At 35.1% G+C, this 27,338-nt stretch overlaps 1 protein-coding gene and 1 pseudogene across 3 annotated transcripts; one reads left to right on the forward strand and one right to left on the reverse strand.

The window, feature by feature from the left end:
- Nucleotides 1-191: 191 nt before the first annotated feature.
- LOC113042842 (centrosomal protein of 290 kDa-like) lies at nucleotides 192-18,162 on the forward strand (annotated as a pseudogene).
- A 136-nt stretch (nucleotides 18,163-18,298) lies between these two features.
- Nucleotides 18,299-23,304, reverse strand: LOC113043235 (uncharacterized protein C12orf29 homolog). Of its 3 annotated transcripts, none has more exons than XM_026202478.1 (7): nucleotides 23,104-23,304; nucleotides 22,594-22,711; nucleotides 21,961-22,056; nucleotides 21,660-21,776; nucleotides 21,390-21,587; nucleotides 20,790-20,959; nucleotides 18,299-18,987 (listed from the first exon to the last, which is right to left on the reverse strand). In XM_026202478.1, exons 1-7 carry the CDS (start codon nucleotides 23,191-23,193, stop codon nucleotides 18,802-18,804), a joined length of 975 nt encoding a protein of 324 aa, XP_026058263.1. In that variant the 5' UTR covers nucleotides 23,194-23,304; the 3' UTR covers nucleotides 18,299-18,801. The 3 variants fall into 3 exon arrangements, with proteins under 3 accessions (XP_026058263.1, XP_026058265.1, XP_026058264.1); XM_026202480.1 differs by having other exon boundaries at nucleotides 21,660-21,758; nucleotides 23,104-23,245; XM_026202479.1 differs by having other exon boundaries at nucleotides 22,594-22,708; nucleotides 23,104-23,241.
- Nucleotides 23,305-27,338: the final 4,034 nt, after the last annotated feature.

Raw genomic sequence — 27,338 nt, forward strand, 5'->3', positions numbered from 1 at the left:
TCTAGACAATGTCATTCCATTAGAAATATATCTGCATATATATACATATATATATATATATATATATATATATATATATATATATATATATATATATATATATATATATATATATGTGTGTGTGTGTGTGTGTGTGTGTGTGTGTGTGTGTGTGTGCGTGTGCGTGCGTGCGTGTGTGTGTGAAATGGACGCACCGCTTAATGGGGAATTATTTAATGAGTGTCAGAAATCGTACGGCGTTAAAACAAGAACCCAAGCTGCTTTTATGCCTTAAAACGATACACTTACCATCAAAATAAAATCACAGATGGTCTCATCATCTTTTGCTCTCATCAGACTGGAAGCTGCAGGTATCTTTCAGATTTTGTATAAACTTCCTACAGCGCTGAACTGAACAACATTTAACCTGTTAGATTTCAGATATGATATTATATATATATATATATATATATATATATATATATATATATATATATATATATATATATATATATATATACGTTTTTGTTAACTTTGTAATAATATAAATGTAGATACATGCACATATTTTCAAAATATATACTGAATATGTGTGTATTTCTCTCTCTCTCTCTCTCTCTCTCCCTCTCTCTCTACACACACACACACACACACACACACACACATATATATATATAATAAACAGTATACAAAAAATATATTATGCAAACAAAAACTTTTATTTTGGATGTGATTAATCGCAATTAATTGTTTGACAGCACTAATATATATATAATATATATATACATAAGTTTTTTTTTATTATTATTTAGGTTATATAATAAGAAAATTTTTTGATCTAGCAAGAAAGAAAAAAAATCTAGAGCTGGAAAAAATGCTGAAGATCTATATCTTTGCTTTGCTTCCAGACTGACATCTGCTTATTGTAATGTGTGAGGGACAAAAACATCCTAATCCCTGAAAATTCATCTGACAATCTTGCTTTCTTTCCCACGTAGGTCAAACCACGGGACCTGAAAGCAGATGATTCAGAGAAATATTCAGCTCTTTGGAATCTCACAAACACTCCTGAGGGTAAGACTCACCGTCACCACACATCGAATTCTTTCAGTTGGAAAGCTTTGCATTTCTTTTACTAATACTTTTCTGGTCACTGAAGTCCATCTGTACTTGATGTAAGTCATTCTAATAGTACTGTGTGAGCCAGTCTAGATGTTACATTGGAAGTCTTATTGCCCCTCCGATGAAACTGGATGAAATTTCATGTGCTTATGAGGTTGTAGACGGTGCTGGTGCAGAGCAAGCAAGTATTGCTGTATACAGTCATTATTCAATTTGCATTTCCCACAGGAAAAAACAGTGCCTGCAAGGTATCAAAAAAGTAGTGTTCAAAAAAAAAAAAAAAAAAAAAATTTAAAAATGAATTAAGTGAGTGTTTGTTTGTTTGTTTTTCTGACTCAAGGTCACTTACAAAAAAAAAATATTTTCATTTATGAAACATGGTTTAAATCTTAATTCATCATGAATTCTGTATATGACATCAACAGCAATTAGTTTTTCTGAATGCATAACATGTCCGTGAGAGATTTCAAATCTCAATCTTAAAATTCTTCAGTAAATAGTTTTAGACTTAAAAATCCAGTATACATAGCAAGGCTGAAATTACCAATCACACTTTATTTTAAGGTTCAATTTTCACTGTTAAGTAACCATTAACTATGCCTCAATAAACTCCTAATTTTCTGCTTATTAATAGTTAGTAAGGTCATTTATTTTAGTTAAGTTTAGGTATTGCCTAGGATTTGGGATGTAAAATATGTGTTGAATTATCTAACAACTATCCTTGTGTGTTGCTGCCTGTTAAAACTATAGTTGTTCTGCACATCACATTTCCTTCGATATCCTTTGAGCAAGTTTCTGTGGTAGAGCTGGCCCGAAACTCTCTGGAACTGGCCAACTTTATTACCAAGCCCTGAGTGATGGCTTTACGACTGTGCAATTAAAGAAACTGAATCCACACTACTGCAATGCGAGTCAAACGTCTGGAATGGTGAATTCAAAAGGGCTGTGAATTAAGTAATATGACACCCTGTAATGATTTATGTCATCAACTCATTTAGTAATTAATCATGCTTGACAGCAGGTTGAATAATGGTTTTACTCGTTACTGCAGAACGAGCAATTGCAACAGGATGTGGAGTCCTACAGAAAGGAAGCAGAGTAGAGCGAGCCTCTTCAGACCAAAGAGGAGAGCGATGAGACTCAGAGGAGACTTACCAAAGCCAACCAACAGCTCTACCAGTGCATGGAGGACCTGCAGGTGATCCCCAAATCACCTTCAGCCTGCCATATAATGCCATCATAACATGTCTAGATAAATACACCTCGAAAGGTCCTTTCACACCAAGAAGGATAACTATAAAGATAAGGATATTAGCATCTCCACCAGTGAACGATATCGTCTGTTTAATCAAAGCACACGCTTGTCTGCCACTTTAAATTATCAAGCTCGTTACAGCAGGATGGATTCTGATTGGCTGTAAATGTTCAAATGATTCCAATGATATTGTTTCTCTTTGTCGTTATAGTTGTGGTGTGAACTACTACTGCTATTCTTTAATATTGAGAATGATTTTTAGAACTATATCTTTATCGTTATCTTTATAGTTATCGTTCTTGGTGCAAAAGGGCCTTAATGTCTCAGGACTTCTTTAAATTAGACATATTTGACACTTATGTTACACATTTATAATTTTTGCATAAACATAAACTGAAAAGATGAAAATAAATTTACACAGTGAAAAATTTTATATTTATACAAAGTATATTAGTGCTGTCAAATGATTATTCACAAAATAAGCGTTTTTGTTTAGATATTATATGTTTGTATGCTGTTTGTATTTATAAAGTATATGTAAATACACACACATGCATGTATATATTTAAGATTTTTTTTAAAAAAGCATTAAGAAAAATTTACAATTTTATGTTTCTATATTAAATATAATTACATTTAAATTATAAATTGTAAATACATGTAAATACTTTCTAAATATATACATACATATATATGTGTATATATTTATATATGCATAATAAATATACACAGTACACACACATAATGTAAACAAAAACTTTTATTTTGGACACAATTAATCGTGATTAATCATTTGACATAATATATAAATATATATAATTTATTTTTATTTACACTCTTAATGTGTACACATATACACTTCAGTAGCCCACTTCAGTTTTGTCCATATATTGTTTTCTGCACTTTGTTATATATAAATGTGACACCAAAATGTGTTCAGGTTATTTTTGTTGTGGTGGGTTTTCATTCTTGATGGTATCTTCCATTTCAAAAGTAGCAAGGAGAGTCCTGTACATGTATCCTTTAAAAGCATGTTTCAATATGTGTCATCATCATGTTGTGATCCATAAATTCTCCCTAATCCCAGGATGCCGAGGACATGGCTGCTAACCCACAGAAGAATCTGGAGGAATCTGTGAAGGAGATGGAGAAGATGACGGATGAATACAACAAGATGAAGATCGCAGTCCAGCAGACAGATGTCTTTTTGAAGGTCAGAGAGCTAAATGGATGAATCCAGGTTTGAGTTGAAGAGGATGACCCGGTTATGGCTGCCGTTAACGCCAAAGTTGAAGAGCGGAAGGTGAGCCGAAACTCGTTACTGTCAGCTTTGACAACTAAAACCAGTTTATATTCAAATGAGGTCAAGTTCATGAACTTTCCCCTTTGTCTCACCACTGCAGAAGTGGCTGTTGTTGTTTTTCTTTTGGTTGACTGAGCTTTTACCTGTCTAAAATTGCTGACGTCTTTGAGGAGTCATTTTTCTAAAGTTCTGAACAAAAGGTTAAATATTTGCTTTTGTGCCAGACTCGACCAACAATTTTGTCATCTAAGCAAACAATCCAAAAAATTAGATTTTTTTTTTTTTACAGTGTGCTAACATGCATCTCCATGCAATTCAGCTTATAAAAATGTGGAATGGAGGATATTTTTACAGGCTAGTTCAAAGTAAACAAAGAATAAACTCCAGACACATATAAAGTTCACGTATCCTGATTGAGAGAGTTAAAACACTCAAAAGTTCTACTGTTTCTAACATTTATGACACATAACAAATGGAATACAAATTGCTGCTGTAGAGGAATATCAGATTAACAAACAAGTGCCATATTTAACATCCTGACACTACTACGACTCCAAGCACTATTTCCATTGTAACTCAATAGACATGTTATCTGATGGAAAAGGCCCAAAAAGCTGAACAACTAGTGATTAGAGTTGCTCAATTACTGCCTGGTTTGTCAACATCATGCCAAGCCTCTAAGCAGTAAAATAAATCAGTGCCAAAAGTCTAACCAGCAGAATAGTCTCACACATCCTGGCAAACCGTAGACCAACACTGTCAGAGTGTGAACAATGTGAAATGAGGGAAATGCCCGTTTTATTCCTTTGGTAGTTGAGAAAGTTCTAGATGCTGTAAAATGTCATGTATTTGTTTGTGTTTCATAGGATTTTATCAGGGAAAGATTTGGAAATTTTGGAGTGTTTGCAGATGATCAGAGACTTGGAGGAGAGACTTCGACTCTGACCAAACAACATCGCACTGCAGCAGGTGAAATGTTTCTTGAGCAGCAAATCAGCCGATTAGAATGATTTCTGAAGGATCATGTAACACTGAAGACTGGAATAATGATGCTGTAAATTCAGCTTTGCAATCACAGGAATAAATGTCATTTTAAAATATATTAAAATAGAAAACAAGCAAACCAAATATAAATTATACACTGGGTATATATAAACTTGTGTTTTGATAAGAAATGATAATTTCAGAATTTAAGCTCAATTCATTAATCACGTATGTAGGGTGATGGTATTTTAATACTCAGTCATTATTTGTATTTCTTTCTCTGATATATTTTTGATATATCAACCAAACATATTATTCCACTTGGCTTTATTTTTTAGCCTATTAATTAAGATAAAAGGTGTGTCTCAATAGGCACGTCAAACTTTGGCAATGTTTTATAAATGTAGATAAAAAAATATAGCAAAATGTTGGCGTTTCTATAAACCAATGTTATACGACTAAAATGTAATCTTTTGCCTCTTGCGATAAGTCATGGCAATGGATTTTGGAGGTTATAGTACAGTTGAAGAATGATCATAGAACTTTTTTTTATAAGCCATGTGACCTATAGAAGCGAAAAAAAAAAGAAAAAAAAAACCTTCCATTGCAGTTTTGCGAATAATTCGTTTTTCGCATTACCTGAAAAACCACCTCATGGGAGCGTAAACACGTTATAGCAATATTTAGGAGTTTTTGCTAAATTGACATGTTTCCGTTTAGGCATATTTTCAATCCGCAATTTAAATTTGCACTATTTGAAAGGTAATGGAAACATACCTGTTGTCTCAGGCCTGTTTGACAAATCCTGCGTTTGCGGCATCATGACAAAATACATAATAAATACTGGAAATAAGTCATTTTTGGACTATTACATTAAATAGTTTCTTGAATAGCACTTCTTTAATAATATTTATCATATATGTATTTGAAGTTGTCCACTGATAATTTTAACAAACTTGATTATTGTTAAAATGTTATTTACATTAGGAAGTGGCCATATTTGAATGAATTTATAAGAAATAAAACATAGTGTAGCTATAAACCGTTTTTTGTTTTGTTTTTTGTCACTGCGTGTGGAATGAAGCCTGCCGGATGCATTTTTTTAAACAATGTGTCCCTCTTTTATTTTGTGCAAAAAATGGTGTTGATCAGTAGGTTTATAGTGCATTTTTAGTGTGTTTTATATATGACAAATTACAAAAATATTTCAGGGGCAGAACTCCTCATGGCCACTGTGATGCTTCTGAACACAGCGTGAATGCTGGATCCTATTAATATTTCCGTTGAAACTGGCCACAGACACAGGATGTGTGGAACAGGTCTCCATCTGACTTAGTTTGTGTGCGGTATCATGTCTCTCTCTGTTTGTGTGTTCTTTTTGATGCACTCTCCTTTTATTCATTACTGCTTCATTGGCTTCCAAATGTTCCCTTTTTCCATTCTCTTTTGTTTACCACTCGGCCAAGTCAGGTCATATATGAACTGTGTGGCGTGAGTCGCTCTGTTTTTCATTTCCTTTGCTTTATGTGTCATTCTTTACATCTGTCATCTGTCATCACTCATCTGTTTCCATCATATTGCTTCATCTTATTTTATCCCAACGGGGGTTAAGGAAGTCATTGACTTTGTGTTTGACTTCAAAAGGCTTTGCAAGAGAGGGACAACCAGATCAAGATGCTGTCTGAGCCAGTCAAGCAGTACACAACAGAAATGGAAAAGAATGCTGCGCTCATCGAGGAGCTGAAGAAATGGGCAAAGAAAGATTAAGACTTGAGCTCTAAACTGCAGGCGGCTGAGAGGAGAGCTCTGAAGGCTGATCTTGATGCTAGAGACAAAGACGAAGAGCTCAAAGACACCCTCAGTCGAACCGGTCTCTATGAGTCTGGGAGTCTATCCCTTTGCACTTTCAGTGGTGGAAAATTCACTCCTATTACAAGTTGAAATTATTTTTGGGGTTGCTATATAAATATTCTTAATTACGGTACCTGATTTTCCAATGGCGTCTTAAACTTGGTGAAGACACAAAGCAACTTTACAAGGTCTTTTTCTTGGATCTAAAAGCAGAAGTTGCCCATTATAAACTTATAATGAACATAAACATAAAGATTTTATTTGACATGTTTATCATCATTTTTATTAATTTTTAATCTATTACATCTATCTTTGCTATTCTACTATTCAATTATGGGCAAATTTTTGACATATTTAATGAAAATGTGAATATTTTCAATAATTTATAAATAATTATATGAATAAAATGATTTATAATTTATTGATTTATCATCCTTACTAGATTCTAGCAATAGGCAACTTTGGGCAACTTCTAAAGTTTCATGCAAATTCTAAAGTTTTCACAAATCACAAATGACTCAAATGGTAAACATTCAGAAAACAAACGAGTCAGTTTATTCTATAGAATTTTACAGTATACTTAAAAAGAAGTTTGGTTTGAAACACTCCACTGTCTTTCAGGGGACGGATGGTTTGGAAGCTGCCATCACTGAGATCAAAGAATGTAAACATCAAATCCGAGTGAGAGATCGGGAAATCGAATCCATGATAAAAGAGACAAACCAACTGGAGATCAAAATCAACAATGTGCTAGATGAGAATGAAGACCTACGAGAACGCCTTGGTAAGTTTTCTCAGCCTGCTTTTATTCTTTCAGGAATCCCGTATAAATGATCTCTACACCCAGACATATTAGATTGTTTTCATATCCCTTGTTGAATTCACAAGATAAAAATCTGCTTTGACTCTCATTGACACCAGGATTAAATCTGAAGGAAGAACTGGATTTGAATGAATTCCAGAGATCAAAGGTTTTGAAGCAGAGACCGTACAAAGCAGAGAACCAGATCCTGCTGAACGAGGTAAAACCGATTAATGTTATCTTTATGGTCTGATTTTTGTCCGTTAGCCCTCTTTAATGTTGCTCATGACCCCTAATGGGACTCTCCTTCGATTGAGTGTCTGGAGAAGGAAAGGCTCGAGCTGAAACAAAACATTCGTGCAGTGGTGAAGGACTAAGGTGAGAAATTATCTCCAAGATGGTGCATATCAGTTACATACACATGTCCTATTCACATGAACCTCAATAGTTAGTAGTTCACTGCTTGATGACAGTGTTGAAGAAAAGCCCAGCAGATCTTTTAGCGAGAGGCCTGTTTCTCGATCCACCAATGAAGAGATGAAACGCAAAGTAAGAAAATAATGAGTTTTGAACATCATAATCATTAAAACTAAGCTAACAACCCGTTTGATTTTCAGAACGAGCATCTGCAGAAAGAGTTGAGCAACAGAGAGAAAGAACTTAAGCTCAAGAGAACAGAATCCACCCAGTTCAAAGGCAGATGTGAGCAGCATCACCGTGTGACCTTTGCATACTTGCAGTGTCAGGTGGTGTCTGTGACTATAATGTTTCTCTCTCTCCTGCAGTGAATGAAATGCTAAATGAGAATAAACAGCTGGAGCAGAGCCTGAAAGAGATTTTGCAGGCCATAGAGGACACATTTAGAAGAAAACACCCACATCCACTGGCGTCAGCATTCCCAGCCGTTCACCCACAGTCAGTGGGCCCACACTAAATCTGTGTAGTATTGCACAATTATTTTTTGTAGTATTTAAGTACATTTGTGTGAAATATATTTGTGAGAAATAATAATAATAATTTGGTAAAGCACATGTATAGGCAATAAACATATGCAATAAGAACATATGCAAAAAAGGATACATTTTACAATTATGCAGTAATTGCCTAGAATAATTTTGAATATAAAATGATATATTTTATGAGGAATATAAAATATATAAAGGGAAAATATAACTGTGTGAAAATAATACGAAATTATATTTTTATAATGTAGAAATTAATAATAAAATCTATAATTATTAATTTAAAGTTATAAATGCTAGTTAAATATATAATAAATAAAAAAGTAATATTAATAATACAATTATTATTAATATTTTATTTTATCTTTTTATATTAATAATAATCAAACAAATTAAATATATATGCATTTAAAGCTATAAATGCTAGTTAAAATATTACAAATAAAACTACTTTAAAATAAATAATAAATGTAATAATTATGCATTTTAAAATAACAAATGTGAATGTCAAATTATACATCATAATTTAATACAGTATTTAATGGAATACAATTATAGGTGTGAAAAAATTAATTGTTATCATTTATAAATGAATAATAAATTTAATAAATGTAATCATGCAATTTAATACATTTACATAAAATAAATAATACAGTATTTAATAAAAAATATTTATATGGCAATAAAATATTGTATTTTTAAATAATTGTAAATTACTTAATTACTTAAATTGTACATTTAAATGTAAAATTATAAATTTAATGGCCTTACTGTGGTAAAATGTGTTTAACTGAGCTGAGAGTGCAACACTCTCATTGGTTGCTGTAAAGATGATCATTTTAGCTTAAATTTGACACACAAAAAAATATAATAATAAAAATCTTTACAAAATGCAGTTGTAGTGGGGAAAATTGATGCAAATGCAAGTAGCGACAGCTAGTCAAATTCTGTGGAAATCTGCGAAGTTCCCATTAGCTTTCTGCAAGCATAGATTTTGTGTAGACCTGGTGATTAGTCATCCTAATCAATCTGTGATAATTTAACACACACTTTAACAACTTTTTAAAATCGTATTTAAATATGAAGTTTTTGCTCCCTGTTGCAGCAAAGTGAAATAAATATCCTGTCACAACATATATCAGTGATAACTGTGTTTATCTTAGTCTCTGAAGATGAAGTACACCGAGAGAAAGTTTGATGCAAGCCACAACGAGGAGCTATGGCAGGAGATGAAGCAGCTAGAGAGGAGGCAGCAAACAATCTCAATCAGTAACAAAAGCTAATGAGAATTTATTTATTTAAATTACCAACTGAAAAGCTGCAGTCTATAAGTTTTGCCTCTTTGTCGCCATCTCTGTTTAAAAACCTGCAATTACAGTTATATGTGGAATTATTTTCTTTGCGAAAAAGTAAAGAAAAGACAACTTCTTTATTAAAGTACTCATGTACTTGTTCAAATATTGATTTCAGATCATTTCTAACAAAAAAACAAAGTTAAGGAGTGCAGCTTTAAACTTTTACTGATCTAAAAAAAAAAAAAATGAAACAATCTCTTTTATATGTACATGTTTTTTTTTTGTTTTTTTGTAGATAGTGGCAAGGTCAACAACGCTCTCAATGAATACATGATACAATTCCTACAGGTGTGTGTGTGTGTGTGTGTGTGTGTGTGTGTTTCAGTCCAGTTACTGTATCACATTATAACAGAAACCAGATGTAACGCACATAATATTAAGAGGTCCCGACTGTGGATGTTCAGGAGATCAAAAACAAAAAAGATTCCACTGAGCAGCCCAGCTCGGCTCTTGAAGAATACAAAAGGAGATTTGCAGTGATCCGCCATCAACAAGGACTACTTTACAAGGAGTATCAAAGGTATGCTGAGCCAGGAGGAGAGTTTATATGATAAAATATTGTGTAGAGGTATGCTGATCCAAAAATATTGCTTATAAAACATGTGCAATTACACACATGTTCAGTGACCAATAAAGCATGATTCTGCATCCCCTCGTGTGCTCTGATTCAGCGAGAGGGAGTCTTGGCAGAAAGAGACACTCTTTTGCCGAACTGATATCCAAATTCGAGGAACAAAAGGAGGTGGATGCAGACAAAGAGTACAATGTAAGTTTCTTAAAGACATAGTTGATTATTTTCACCCGAAATTAAAAGGATTTTTTAATGACTTGCTAACAAACAAAAATGACAGAAGAAGTGTCTGACCCGACATTACACGAGCTCTGGGCTGTAACTGACACTAACTGACTGTAAAATGGCCGCACTGCTGAAATCTTGATGGTAGTGTTTCTGTATCAGAGCTGGAGAGAGCCAACAAACACTACACAGCAGAAACCTCCTACAGAAAGACAATCTCCTTGTTCAGAAGACAACCACTCTGGAGCCCTTGGAGGTTCATCGCTTACAGGTTACATTAAGCAATCTATAAGGACCTTCTTTGTTTTTCCATTCCTTACAGAAAGAGAATGTGTCTTTACGTGAGTGCATTAACTCCATCAATAAAGAGCTTGAGATCAGCAAGGAGAAAGTTTGGAGCAGGCCTGGGAAAATATCAGCACGACTGGAAACAACAAACTGAGACAGACTCAATCCAGGAGAACTGTGGCAATGTCTCCAAGACACTTCAAGAAAGCTAAAAAAAGCTACAGTAATGTGCAAAGTTTTAGGCACTTTTGTAAAAATGCAGTAAAGTGAGGATGCCATCAAAAATAATGCCATAAATAGATTTTATTAATGAACCTCTATTAAGTTAACTAAATTAAATCAACATTTGGTGTGCTTTTGTTTTTCAGGGAGCTTTGTAGGTTTCTTGAAGCGTCTTGGAGACATTGCCACAGTTCTTCTGGATTGAGTCTGTCTCAGTTTGTTCTGTTTCTTCATGTTATTCCAGACAGACTGATGATGAACAGATCAGCTCTCTGTGTGGAGCACTGGCTGCTGGCAGACTCCTGGTGCAAACAAGGATTATTACTTTTTAATGGCAAAAATAATGTTTGGAAATGTGAACTGATATTTCCTACTGACACACTACAGTAAAACATAGAAATAACTGACTTAAAACCATTAATTGTTGGTGAAAATACTAGTGGCCTAAGATTTTGCACAGTACTGTATATAATTATAATTATTAACATATTTATTTGATGTATATGAAATATTTTGTTGTTTCTTTTTATATTTAATATTATTATTAATATTTTTTTAAATATATATTTTATAGAATCTTACAAAAAGATCATATTTTACCACATAAGCCTAAAACCTTTTCTTTCATTTTTGTATTTACACACTGTTTTAAGATCATTTTACACAAATTCATTTTTTATTTTTTTTTAATAATGACTTTCATTAGATTATTGACTGTATTATGTAATCTTTGTTATATAGTATTTTGCGTCACAGTAATAAAAAAGTGCTTTATTGTCATGAAAATAATAGTGCTGGGCAACGATAATGATTTATTGCATCCAAAATAAACATTTTTGTTTATATAATATATGTATGTGTACTATGTATATATAAAGAAGTCACACATATAAATAATATTTACATGTATTTACATGTATATATGTATACTCATATAATTTATATTATATATAAACATAACATATTTTTTCTTAAATATATACATGCAGGTGTGTGTATTTATATATACATAATAAATATACACAGTACATACATACATACATACATACATATATATATATATATATATATATATATATATTGTGTACACAAAAAAATATATATATATATATATATATATATATATATATATATATATATATATATATATATATATATATATATTAAAAAAAACTAGGAAAAATATAATTCTTTATTTTTCCTATATTTCTTACAGACTTTATTAGATTTACTTCTTAATTATTGACATGAGTTATGTGACTCCTATTAATAAAATAAATTGTTCCCATAAACAGTAGTGTACACTCCAGAACTGTTTACAGCTTAATATCAACCCCTACAGCTGAGTGAGTGGCATAAGAAGCTGGAGTTGGTTCGTCTGTTGGAAATGAGGCAGAGCAGAGAGCGGGAAGAGATCGAATACCTTAAGAACACTGTGGCTGAGCAGGAACGCACCATCTGTGGCTTGGCAGAGGAGCTGGTGCAGCTGAATAGTGTCAGTTTGGCTTTTAATCATTTTAACAGTACTGAGCATGCGTCATTCAAGATTTCTAATCTTATTTATTATCATTGTATTAACTTCTCAAGGAGCAGCAACTGTTGTGGGTTTAGAGAGAAGTGCAATCTGAGCGCCAATTTGACATCTATGAGAAATGGCAGAATGAAGTCTGAATGAAGAATGAAGTACAGCTCAGAATGTGCCATCAACACTGACTCTTGGCAGACTTCAAAAAGGTATTTTTTACAGTTTACTGAACTACGGTTTAAATTAAACTTAACTTGTCTTGTTTGGGTTTAATTTGAGGCTGCCACAGGCTCTCTACCTGATCCAGATCAGCCTTTAGCGCACCAGCTGGACTACACTCTTGGAAAAATCAAAGAGCAGGTTCGTACCATCCTTGAGACAAAAGCCACCTGCAAAATTCTGGAAGAGGTACTTTTTTTTATCCATCAAGTGACTGGGCAAATTATTTAAGTCAGCTTTAGCAATTATAAACCTTGATTTTAAGACTTTTCTCATAATTTTCTGAGCAGAAGCTGAAAGACAAAGAAGCTGCTTTATGTTCATCAGAACAGAATGACTTATCCCGAGACAAAGTGATCAATGAACTGAGGATTCGCCCACCAGCCGCTGCTGAGAGACAGAAACTCCTGGCTGACCTGAGCAAACAAGAGGACCCTGATAGACCATTAACAACCTACAAGGGTGTCTGGATCAAAAAGAGATTCTCAAGAAGTACCAGAACCTGTTAGCAAAGACCTGCAGGGTGCCTATTTAAGTTCAAAACTGAGGCTTGCTGATCCATATTTCACATTATAACCATATAAAAGCTCATGTATCTTCATTTTTATTTTCCCAGGAGCAGGGAGAGATTGCCAGAAGGCATGAGGAAGAGGTCAGGGCACTGAATCAAAAACTGGACGTCTATCTGGACACACCGCTGAACCATTTCAAACAGACCGCTCTGGTAGTATTCATTATTAAGCTAATCTTAAGATAGAGTGCCAGAAACGGATCAAGAAAGAACACATTTATAGTGCACTTGATATATTTATAATATTATCAATCATGGCAGCTATCATATTTAGTACGCTACTCTATTTTAGTCTTCTCTAGGACCTAATGAAGAAACCCACCATCACTGTACCGACCAATAAACACTTGGTGCATTTGGCAGAAATGGAGCGGACGGTGGCTGAGCAGGACAGTTTGCTCTCCTCCCTGACACACAAGCCCAACAGAAACCGGTGACGGCACAAGCAATGGAGCACGCTACAGAAATAGCCAGGTGAGAAATGAAAACAAGTTAAATATCAAGACATTTATTCCTTGTACCACTTTTAACGAGTTTTCATTTCCAAGTCTTGTCCAAACGAAGGGTCTGTCCCAGGAGGCATTCAGACTGAGAAAGAGCTGCATTTCCTCCGCAGCTAGAGGCCCAGAAAGAAGCCAATGAAGAACCTTGTGGAGCGGTTGAAGACTCAGCTGGCCCTCAAGGGAAACAGCTGAAGGTACAACTACAGTAAATGTGCAGTCACATCATTTCAATAGAAAGCTGTGCTATTGGAAATATTTAACGAGGGCATTTTTTGCTCATGAAATTTCACCCAAATGTTGTTCATTCTGTTCTGGAAAAGTTTTTTCATGTGCGCGTGTGTTTTTTTTCCCTATGTCTTTTAAATTTTCTATCATGAAATAGCCAGTTCAATAAAGGCTTTTTATAATTTTCTAAAGAAGAGTGCCTTGGATTCCCTTCTACTAAATTCAGTTTAAATTGGTTTATTTGTTTAAAATGTAAAATGTAAAATATAATACTCATAACGTATTTTTAAAAGCATTGGTCAGTTGCTTTTATTAATCATTTTTTCAATCACGTTTTTAAAAAATGCTATTGAACAGTTCATTGATGAGAGCAACCAATGAACTTTTGACTTTCTGGTTTTAAAAACACCCTTAAAATTTCAAGATGACAGAATTTTATCCCAACCCTAACCAACAAATGTTCTATGTCCCTGTGCTCCTCCTCAGACATGTGTGAAAGAGCTTAATGAGGAGCTCCAGCAGGCTAAGGATGGCGTACGAGCAGCGAAAGCCAGAGAAAACACGCTGAGAGAGGAGCTGGAGAGCTTAAACAAGGATTTGCAGAGGAGCCAGAAATCAGATAACAAGCTGCGGAGTGAAAAACAGTTTCTGAAGGATCAGTTAGAATGAGCTGAAGAAGAAGATCCAGAGGCTCCGCAGCGGCCTTCAGGTCAGACCACATGTGTTTTCCACCCCTGTTCACTTGTACCATTTACGGTTAAGGTCAAGAAATGTATGTCTCGCTGTTCTTGAGTAATTCTACCAGTGGCTCAAAAACTTCTGCTCAGTGTCTGGTGTAACAAAGCCTTTCTTTGACGACAGTGAATATGTCTAGACAACATTGTGCAGATCATAGCACTTATCAGTTTGTGGTCCTTGGAAAAAACAAATACAAAAGTGTATTTAATCATAGTCTTCTCAGCTTTTTTACAATTACAAAGTTCAAGTACAAGACTAAAATGAGACTAAAGAGAGTCTAAATAAATATGTGTAAAGATATATTTGTGTCTATGTGTGTATGTTTGTCTGTGCAGGCTCAGGTTGAGATTGATGGACACACAGTTACAAGACTAGTGCCTGAACAAGATGGACTAGAATTGCATTTACTGCAAGAAAATGTTTAAATTATCAGCAGAAAATGGTGTGGAAGAAGTCTAAAGAAGCTTTTTTGATGCCAGATGTTTATTTGAGCTCTTCTTTGACACTTCGTATTTTGTGGTGAAGTCACTGTCTAGCTTTGTTTCTGACATAGTCATTAAAAAGTATAGTAATCATTATAAATAATTATATTTCTCTGATTTGAAGAGTAAGAACAAACGTTGAAGATTCCCTATCATATTTATGTTGGCTGATGTTTTTGAAGGTTGGAGCAGGAGAAGGTGGGTCTCCAGAAGAAACTAAAGGGCAGAGGAGTGACCTGGACTGAGCTACAAAGAAGGAACGCTGAACTGGAGCAGCAAATCAAAGTGATAAAGTGTGTTCTGCCTAGCAATCATGCCAATTTGTTCAGGTTTAATTTATGTTGTCTTGAGGAATGTTTCATATGTACTGCTGGCTTTGTAGGCAGCCGCAGGCTTTACCCCGTGATGCTTCAATGGAGAATATCACCATCAGGAACCGTTATCTTGAGGAGAGGCTTCACTCCCTGGAGAGTCAACTGTCCAAAGAGTCTTCATCCAGACCATCTGTAGGTGTAACATTTTGCACAACAGTAAAAAAAAAAAAAAAAAACATGAATTTCACCCTGTTAATTTCAGTCTTTCTTCATACCTGTATTCTATCTCTGAAAAAACACGTGGCATCACAATCTCGGCTCAGCTCTCAGGTCCTCCAAAGTTGTTCATTCTAAGACTTTTGATATTAGTGAAAGTGAACAGATTCAGTCTCCATTAGTAAATGACAATCCCTGAAAAGGAAATAGAAGTTACAGAGGACAAAGTAACTCAAACTTCATTCAGAAGAATGAGTGCGGCAGAAGTGAGTCAAGATGAGGAAAACAGAGAGCTTTGTAGATGTAGAACAAGAAGATCTGGTGAATGAGAACAAAACTGAACAGGAAGAAGGCAACAGAAAAGAGGGATTGGGTGAGAAAGATATAGAGGAACCAGATGAGGCTCAAGGAGGACAAGAGAAAGATATAGTAGTGGCTGAACATGCAGAGGAAGAGCGGAAGACTAATGGATTTGCAGAAGAGATGACAGATAAGTTTCTTGAATAAGATTAGCTAGAAAAAGGAAAAGACCAACGCAGAAGAAAGCAAAACTTACACAGAGCCAGAGATGTCAAAAGAACATCTGGAGGGTGACCACCAAGACAGAGATAAGGAGCAAGAACCTGAAGAACAACACAGTGTCTTTGAAATCTGAAGGCGATCCAAGCCTAAATTTGAAAACATCTGCAGGATCTAAAGAACTTGAAGAAGAAGAAATGGCACTCAGCACAGTTGATCCTAAAGTGGTCCCTCAAGAACCATCAATGGATGAGTTCATGTCCTTCATCCGTGAGGAAGTAGTGGACCCTGTTTTAAGTGAGAACATAAAATGTACTCCCACTAAGGAGCTGAATTCAGGTGTTATAAAAAGTGATGTCTTGGACCTGTAGAATCAGAAGGTCACCACCTTTTGTGAAAAAGAACAAAGCAAATTGAAAGCTCGAAAGGTTACTTAACACATGGGTCGCTCCCACAAAGCTTCCAGTTCTCAACCCCATAGCTTTGTTGGCTTTGAACTTGTGACTCGGTAAGAATTTTTGTTTTTGAGAGATTTTTTTTAAGGCTACAATTTATTAAAAAAAATACCATATAACAGATATATTTCTTTTCAATTATAATACTTTTAAAATGTCATTTATCATTATCAGTGTATTAATTCTATAATGCCAAAGCTGAATTTTCAGTCCTCAGTGTCACATGATCCTTCAGAAATCATTCTAATATGCTGATTCACACAAACAACATTTCTTATCATTGTGATGTGATGTGACAAATAGTTATTTTCTACTTGGCATAATGATTTGCATCTTTATTTTTGTCACAGTCTGGATATGAAAAGCTGAAAGGAAAACAAAAGGAACAGCTAAATGCACGACTTGAGTCAAAAACCAAGGTCATTGAGAAAATTATGTAAAGATACGTAAAAACATTAAAAAGGTTCCTTTTTTTTCATTACCTTCATATCAGTAAAACATGCTCTAAATATAACATGATACAGTATATATGTTTTTGTGGCAAACTGCAGGAAGCAGGAGCTGCAGAAAAGCTGAGGATTACAAAGGCCAACCTTGAAGTAGCCAATGAGAAACTAAAGGCGGAGCTTAAGGAGAAGGCCACACAACACACGGTCAGCCAGTTAAAGGAACAAGTGAGACACTTCTTCAGCTATTTATTAAAATCCCCATATTCTTCCATTACTGTAACACGTTTGTTGTTTTGAGCCAATTTTAGAACACTTCTTGTTTTCGTTTGTCGTGCGTCTCCTAGCAACCAGGCACATGTTTCTGCTTGAGTTGGTCGTGTTCAGAATGACTTGAAAGTCTGGTAGTCTTTTTTTTTATTTCTCTGTAACCATTTATAAAGTTGGCAAATGTGTTTTAAAATCTGTCCCAATGTAGTGCATTCCAGCCTTAAGATGCTCCTTTTCTCAGAGATCTGATAACCTAATACGTATTAACAGGTGGAACTGCTTAAGAATATCCCTGTGGAAGTGACCACTGATGAAGGCCTTGTCAGAGAGTACCAGTCCCTGAGGTGAAGCGCGCAAATATACATACTTCCAAGCATAAGAAATGACTTAAACTCATTCTTTGCCAAATATTTCCCAATTTGATTTGGCCAATAAACATCTCGAGAGGGAAAATGCTCAACTTCTTGGCCAGATCCTAAGCTACGATGAGCAGTTTGGAACCAACAAAGCAGGACCAGGTAAGATCACCACTGATTTTCTGAAGAATTTATATTGTGGCTACATGAGAGATATATAATCTACCTGTTCCTTTTGTAGGATACAGTGATCTCCAGAAACAAATCAAGGCAGCAAATACTGAAAAAATAAATAAATACAGGTATCCCTGGAGAAAAATGGCTAAATATTCTGCAGTTTTTAGATCTCAAGTCACATTATAAATGTTTTATTTTAGGACGAAGTGAGAAAGCGGACCTGAGAGCTGGAAAACTTTTCTGAGGAACTTGAGGATCTGAAGTTCAACTATAATCTGAAGGTGAAGAAAAACACCATCCTAGAGGAACAGCTGAAGAAGCTGGCGGTCCCATAGACGTGTCTATCAGCTAACACACATCAGATGGGTTTTCAGCTCATTCGGTTTTATTGTTACTGCTCAGTTAGAGCCAAAGGTGTACAAATGTTGCTTCGCTTTATATTCAAGTACAATGTTTCACAAGTAGGTTCATATTTATTTTTTTCTAAAATTCATATAAAGTTTACAATATTTGTGATTTTATGGTCTTATTAGAATAAGCTGAAACTGAATCTATCAATTACTGCCTCATTTTTTAGACTCTTTACATGTAATAAATGACGATCAATGTCAGTTTGTTGTATTTATTTATATACATATTGCTGAACCATCCTCTGAAATGAATTTGAACAGAATTATTGTTTTTTTTAAATACAATTTTAAAAAGAAAAAGTGCCAAATATAAAGCGATCACATATCAAAGTGCATATATGAGCAAAGTGTCAGTTGGAATTTGCAATAGGCAGTTTTGATCTGTATTTCATGCTGATTCTTCATTCTGGCTAAAACCAGATTTCACAGGAATGTTTGGTAGTTTCATTTTATGGATCAGGGTTCAAAGGGAATGTCCCGTATGCAGCTGAAGAGTTTTCCGTTTATGCTGGAAAACGATTTGAACAAGTCCTTCTCAGAAGCATCTGGATCAGGCGTTTCATCTACGTGGATGACCACAGGTCTGGTGTTCAGGAAGGGGTCACCGACAGGCCATTTCAAACCGAGATGATGGCGGTGTATCTGGAGAGCAAGAGTTAAAGTGATTTGATTTCATCTGAAGCAGCAGATGAGTGACCGTTTTATGTATGAACCTAGGGCTGGACGAAATGGCCAACATTTATATCACAATATATCTCTTAATTTCAGTCAAAACTATATAATTCTGATATAAACAATATTTTAACAAGAACACCAACAAGGGATGTATGTACCTACAAATAGACCATAGAACACTATTGAAACCTAGTTTTATTAAACTAAAAATGGTACAGATAAATTAATGATCACTTTTTATTTATAGTTAGCCTTCACACAAACAAGAAATGTGAAATCCCTCTCAAATAAATAAGTTTCTCAGACTCACCTTGTTAATATCTTTAACTTTAAACTATAACATAGGCTGATTATTCTTATAGCAGGAAGCACTTTCTGAGAGGCAGAAACAGCTTCTTTTTTTTTTCTCCGGTAACTGCTGTATGCAATGAAGCGCTGCGCTCATAAACCCTGCTTTATCAGATCAAATGAAAATATCATCGAAACCTTTCTGACGATTGTGGGTTCCCTTCAAGGATACATTTATATAAGACACCCTTTCCTCGTTTTGATTTTGAAACGTGCAGTGCTCATGTTTATTCAACGAAATATGAGAAATGTGTTTTAAAAAAATCATATCGCCGTTATTGAAAAAAAAAAAATATATATATATATATTGCAATATAATCTCACCGTCCACTTTATTAGGTACACCGGTTCAGTTGCTTGGTAACACAAATTGCTAATCAGCCAATCACATGGCAGCAACCCAGTGCATTTAGGCATCTAGATGTGGTGAAGACGACTTGCTGAAGTTCAAACCGAGCATTAGAATGGAGAAGAAAGGGGATTTAAGTGACTTTGAACGTGGAATGGAATGATTCTTTCAAAAACTGCAGATCTACTGGGATTTTCACGCACAACCATCTCCAGGGTTTACAGAGAATGGTCCGAAAAAGAGAAAATATCCAGCGAGCAGCAGCTGAAAAATGCCAGACGAAAATGCCTTGTTGATGTCAGAGGTCAGAGGAGAATGGGCAGACTGGTTAGAGATGATAGAAAGGCAACAGTAACTCAAATAATCACTCGTTACAACCAAGGTATGCAGAATACTATCTCTGAACGCACAACACATCAAATCCCAAAGTGGAGTCTTGTTTCTGCTGCAACATTCAGATGGTGGGGTCAGAATTTGGAGTAAAGAACATGAAAGCATGGATCCATCCTGCCTCGTCTCAACGGTTCAGGCTGCTTCTGGTGGTGTTATGGTGTGGGGGAAATTTTCTTGGCACACTTTGGGCCCCTTAGTACCATTTAACTATTGTTTAAACGCCACAGCCAACCTGAGTATTGTTACTTACCATGTCCATCACTTTCATGACAACCGTGTACCTGTCTTCTGATGGCTACTTCCAGCAGGATAATGCACCATTTCACAATGCTGAAATCATCTCAGACTGGTTTCTTGAACATGACAATGAGTTCACTGAACTCAAATAGCCTCCACAGTCACCAGATCTCAACCCAATAGCGCAGCTGTGGGATGTGGTGGAACGGGAGCTTCACATCATGTATGTGCAGCAACTGTCTGATGCTATCATGTCAATATGGACCAAAATCTCTGATGAATGTTTCCAACATCTTGTTGAAACTATGCCACGAAGAATTAAGGCAGTTCTGAAGGCAAAAGGTGGTCCACCCCGGTACTAGCAAGGTGTACCTAATAAAATGGCCAGTGAGTGTATATTGATATTAAATTATTGACCAGCCCTATATGAATCCTTATTTACCTTGACCAGTGTCCCATCATCACAGTGCCACACGATTCCCTCCACTCGCCCCTCCTGGCATTCCTGAAACCAGGAATATAGCTGCTGGAATTCCACTGGAGGAGGGTTCCGGATGCGCAGGACCCCATGAGGCACCAGGACATGGACTGGATGCTTCTTACTTCCCAAACCTACAGAATCACACAGTCAGCCGCGTCCTAAATCAACAGAACTCCACCCAGTTTACTTTCCTAACAGTTAAACTAGCATTCAAAAGAGTAAATGAGAGTAAAAGCTTTAACAATGTTACAAATTATTTCTATTTCAAATAAATTATGCAATTTTTTACTTTCTATTCAAAGAATCCAGAGAGAGAGAAAAAACAAACAATCTTGTCATTGTTTCATTAGAATGGTTTCTGAAGGATCATGTGACACTGAAGACTGGAGTAATGACCCTGAAAATTCAGCTTTCCATCAAAGGAATAAATAAAATTTTAAATTGTAATAATATTTCACAATATTAGATTTTTACTGCATTTTACATTCGATAAATGCAGCCTTGGTGAGCAAACGAGACTTAAATAAATAAATAAATAAATAAATAAATAAATATATTCACCATATGGATTTCCATTAATGTTGGTTCCAATAAGCTCAAGGGTTTGCTCCATGAGGTCTGCCAGAGGAACGCTGACAATTTCAAGCAATCCTTCATCCTCTTCGTGTGTCTTCAGGACGAGGGCGACACCAGCATCATAGTTGACCACAGAGGCGTGCCAGCAGTACTGCTTGTTGGTTTGATCCACCGGAACCCAACCTTCATGAGAGATGTATCTAAGCCATTATTTTCACTCAGTACAGGTGTCACGGTCACAAGACTCTAAATCACCTGGTATGTGTCCATGTTCGTCCGGCACTGGCTGGCCGTTCTCATGCTGGACTCTGTGAGCAGCGATCCAGGATTCTGGCACTTCACGGAAATCTTTGTCTACGTCCCAAACAAATCCTGTCATTTAGCAGAGTATAAAACAATATCTGATGTTTACAACTTTCATTTTCATTCACTGCTTTGTGACGGTTTCTTGTCAGCCCATGAAATAACATGTTGGAATGTTCATTTATGTAAGTTCAATCATGCAAAAAGAATAATTTACAAAAATCTGAAATAAAAAATATTTGTTCCAAAATACCTTTACAGGTCTTCTGTGAATACTGATACTTTTTGAATCTCTTGTCCGCCTGCTTGGTGGGTTTCCGATCCAAGCGAGCCCAGAGACATGGCTCCCCTTCAAAAATATTATAATAAAATTAATATTCATAAAAACCCTCATTTTGGATATGGATATCACTATTTAATCTCTCTCTCTGTCATATATATATATATATATATATATATATATATATTTATATTATACATTTATAAATGCTGTTCCTTCAAACCTTCTATTCATCAAAGATTTCTGAAGAAAGTCCACAAAAATATTTTGCAGCAGTTTTTTTCATAATACATTCATAATAATAATAAATGTTTATTGATGATGAAATCGGCATTTTAGAATGCTTTCTGAAGGACCATGTAAGTGCTTTCTGCTTTGCCATCAAAGGAATAAATTACATATTATTTTAAATATTAAGTAAATTTATATTTAACATTACTACTCTTTTTAGTGTATTTTTGATCAAATGCCTAGTTAAGCATAATAAACTTATTTAAAAAACTTTACAAAATGATATCAACCCACAACATTTGAAAATATGTCTTTTTTACATAACAATGATCCGACATTAAAACCCCCTTTGCCTCCCGTTATGACGCATTATACCTCTGTATGTGGTGACATAGCAGCATGTCCCATCGATCTTCTCGGTTGCTACAGCACAGTGAACATCTGATTGAAGAGCAGCAGGGTGCACATTCTCAGTGGCCACCACCTGAAACTGCTGCGGGATCCAGATGAGTAAAATATTATAATATCCAATCTCATATATATATGCAATGCATGATGAATTTACCTGTGCATTTTTATTAATTAGTTTTTATTTTTAGTATGCTTTATTGTATATCACTTTTTCATCAGCCCCAGTTGCTTTTAAATGTGTTTTTTAAATAGACTAAATATGCATATTGGCTTTGAGACAGTTAACTTCGTTCAGTGCACTAAAACAAAAATAATAATGAGAACATGATTTAAAAATAATGACGTATGTGCCATATTGTAATGCATTGTCTTGTATTGCAATCGGACTGCATTTATAATGTTTACAGGGTTTAATGAGAATATGAGTCATGAGAATAATATGTACAGAAAACATTAATGTTTTATTTCACCCACCTGACAGTCGCGTTTCCTGGATGGTTCGTTCCTCACTTCCGTCAGGAAAACACATGGGATCTTCTGCTGCACTGAACCCAGACGCCGCATTCTCGCTGCTGTTAAACAGCTTTATAACGGGGTGTGTTGCTTTACAAATTGAATATGGACTGATCAGCTCAACACATTTTCAGATCAGCCATTCACAAGCGCCCCGCGGGGGCCAGCCGCGAATAGTTGTCATGCGCTGACAGCCAATCAGACTGCAGCAGCTGGCCAAAGAGCGGAAATTACATCACAGCCAATCAGATTTTTTCATGCATTCATTTGGACCGGGGTTCGAATCCCACTCACACAGGTCTAAACTATTATTAAACTCAGCTTTATGCTTTTTAATAAATAAAAAAAATCTAACATTTAACAACATCTTACAGCTACAAAGTTTTTGAAATTTATGTCTTTCCTTTTTGGATTACAAAGCAAAGGATTATATAAAATAAACACAGTAAAATAATGCTAGTATACATTACATGATTATATAAAAACACAAATGGTTATATTAAATTACTTTTCAAATGTAAATTGAAGAAAATTTAATTTAACTGAGTAATATTCAAGTACTGAGTGAAAATTGATTGATGGAATAATGTAAGTCACACTTAAGATAACTGATCAAGTAAGAGTTTTCAAAACCATAGACACTGTAAAATATTAGTCATACGAAGTGGAAACAGCACTCGTGAAGCAATTTGTATTTTTCAGTTGTGTTTATTAAATGCTTTTAGCACCTTTTAAGATCAAGCCAAAATAATTAAATAGAAAAAAGAATTCTGACAATATAAATAGATATTACAATCTCACACTGAAAAATTAAAATATACAGTATATACATGAGTTAAATATTGCTAAATAAGCTGCAAATTAATATCTCGTATTTTTCTTTAGACTCTTTCCAGGTCACCTCTTTCTCAATGCCCTGATGTTGGTAAATAAAGAAGACTTTAGCTTTACTTTTTTTCAAAAACTTTTTTGAACTTATTTCAGGATAGCCTGTGTGTGTGTGTGTGTGTGTGTGTGTGTGAGGACTGTTTGGATCCTGGCTAAGTTCCATTTCACAAAATCTGCACAAGTGAACAACGTGTTCATCTCCAGGCCTTTCGTGTTTTTGCAGTCCCGTTTCTTTGTGTCCTTCAGTTCAGTCTAAAGTGCTCCATTTCCATAAAGTCTTGGAATGACATCCTGGTGTTTACTTCTCTGCAGTCGTGTTTAATGAAGAACTGGTGTTCAGCAGTGTGGTCAGGTGCTTGACATAATGTGACGTGTAGTTTTGTGGTCATATGGAGCGTGCTGTTAGGATGTCTTCCTGTGGTGTTTATTAAGCACGTTGTCGATAGGCTCAGCGTTCGCTGTCCAGTACAAACACCCTGTCAGCAGTCTTCACAGGTCAGGTACGGCCAGCACATGCAGAGGTGACATACATGTAGCTCCTATACAGAGGGGAAACATGTGATCAATTTACGCATCATGAACATTCAGAGTGAGGCTCCACATGAGACCCATGAGATGAGGACAGCGAGGACACAGACAGAGAACCAGTGGGGTCTACAACAAGCTGAATATTGAGTTTAATGTGTAAGGAAACAGAGCTTCTTCAGGTTTATGAAGGTGAAGTTAAGACCTTTTTAAAACCAAGCAAATCAAATTTGAGGAACAAATGAGGAAAAACACAAATATGTTCTGTAAATGGAAATGTCTGGATAGTAGTATTAACTTCAGAGTTTGAAAACACAACTTCCAACAGATATTCATAATTTAATTTGACACTACAACATTTCATATGTTACTGTACGTTCAGATCATGCTGCAAAATCATGCTGCCTTGTTTTCCAGTGAACATGCATAAATATTATTAAATAAAGATACATTTACTGGAGATACAAAATTACATGAAATACAAAGACTTGTTTGAAAGAATTGTGTGATTATAACAAGAAGTAATATCTGCCATTTAGGGAAAAAAAGTCACCTAAATTCAAAGAAAAGTTATAGTAAATCATTGACAAATATTTTTTTATTGTTTTAAGTGTAAACTAAGGAGCCCCGCACATGACATGCAAGAAAAAAATAAATAAATTGTGTGCATGCTTTACTAATTTGCTGACAATAGTAAATCGAGGGAACGCTATAGTAATCGTGTGCACGTTTTAGTACATTGAGGGAATGAATTAGTAAATCATACACACGTTTTAGCCTTATATTTTTTCCTGCATGTCATGTGCGAGGCTCCTTAGTAAACTCATTTAATTAGTGTTACATTTTTCAAGACTTCATTTTACATTTGCATCATAAATTACATATTGATTGAAAGATATCTGCACTGCATTCATTCCTTTCAAACTTTCTCTTGTGTGTTTGTTGTTAATGAGTTAAATATTCACCTGTCTCTGACTGAAGATCTGCTCGGGTCCCAGGAAAAGATGACAGCAAAGACACAATCAGTGAAGAAGCAGTGCTCTCTGAAAGAACAACAACAATATAGCAATATTAAAAAAAGGAATAATTATAACTATATTACAGACACAAACACACACACTCACACACATAAATAATACTTAAATTGAAGCACATAATATTATATATATATATATAGATATATATATATATGTGTGTGTGTGTGTGTGTGTGTCTGTGTGTGTGTAAGCATTGGGACTGTATGATATTCACAAATAAAAGTTTTTAAATCCTGTAAGATTGTATTCAGTTTAATTGTAAAACTATAGTAATCTTGCTGTTCTTGGCAGACTGATATTCATTTAAAGTCTCATGACTGTCCTGTAAATATAATGCCAATTCAATAACAACAATAGTACATTTATTGTTGTGATTCTACTAAAATAACATGGCTAAATCATGGTTACTATAGTAAAACCATAGTCAGAAAACATTTCTGAACTGTGGAATACATGTAATCTCATCACAAAAGTGAAAATAACGTTTACTTCATTCATAATTCAACTTGTAATCAACAGATGACATGTTAATGATGACAAACAATACACAGAAACGTAAATCATGGCTATGTTCATTCATAATTTGCAAACAAATATATCTAGGCTGAACTATAGTAAACCGTTTAGAAACGAGCAAAGTTTACCAACGTGATTTCATCATTAACGGTAACGAAACGTCAGCTGATATCACGTAAAGTATCTTACCTTTGATAGACGCTTGAGAATGCGTTGAATTTAACAACGGAGGCGATCGCTGTTGTGTGTTTTCTTCTTCTCCTTCTTCTGCGAATTCAAACTTCCCGCGGTGCCCAAAACCGGAAGAGCGCCACGAGAGCGCTAGCGGCCGAAAGTATATTACATCCGTAGTGGTTTAGCACTACCATTGAGAATGAATGGGAAACGGTTTAGGGCCGTTTAGCTAAACAATTCAAGGCCGCGGCGCGGGTGCTGTTTTGTTGTCCAGATTTCCTCCCATTCTGTAGTCTGTGTTAAGATGATCTTTGGTCGCCATCTATTGGAACGGAGAGTGAACTTTTTATAGTAAGCAGGTTTGATGTGCTTCTATCTCGGAGCAAAAAAGGGCGAATGCTACTTTATTCTTATTTTAAACGTTATTATATTTTTGAAAGTGTATTTTAAAATGTTTTACATATAAATAAATTAGTAGTGCTTTAAGTAAGTCCGCATGTAAACAAAGCATGTGTGAGTCGTTTACATTCAGAGGAAAACACGCACATATTGTGAAAGAATAATTATAGAATAAAGTCATTAGTTTGTTTTTTTCACACAAAAAGTATTAAATTCATAAGTTACAGTAGAGCCACTGATGTCACATGGACCATTTTAACAATGTCCTTACTACGTTTCTGTGCCTTGATCATGGTGGTACCCTTACTGTCTATGCAGGGCCAGAAAGCTCTCGGAAAAACACGAGGGTGAGTAATTAATGTTAGGTTTTTTTTTTAAATGTGAACTATCCTTTCAAATTTAGATATGTTTCTTACAAACAGGCAGTTTGTTGCTTGATACAAGACATTAATTTATGGACTGGAGTCATGTTCAGCTGTTTGGACACTCATTCTGACGGCACCCATTCACTGCAGACGCACCATTGTTGAGTAAGTAATACTAAATTTCTCCACATCTGTTTCACTGAAAAAACTAAATCATCTGCATGTGTTTAAGGGTGAGCAAATTTTAATAAAAATTAAATTTTTATGTGAGCTATTACTTTAAGATAATCGT

Source organism: Carassius auratus, chromosome 25 (genome assembly GCF_003368295.1).
Source record: "Carassius auratus strain Wakin chromosome 25, ASM336829v1, whole genome shotgun sequence".
Lineage (NCBI taxonomy): Eukaryota > Metazoa > Chordata > Actinopteri > Cypriniformes > Cyprinidae > Carassius > Carassius auratus.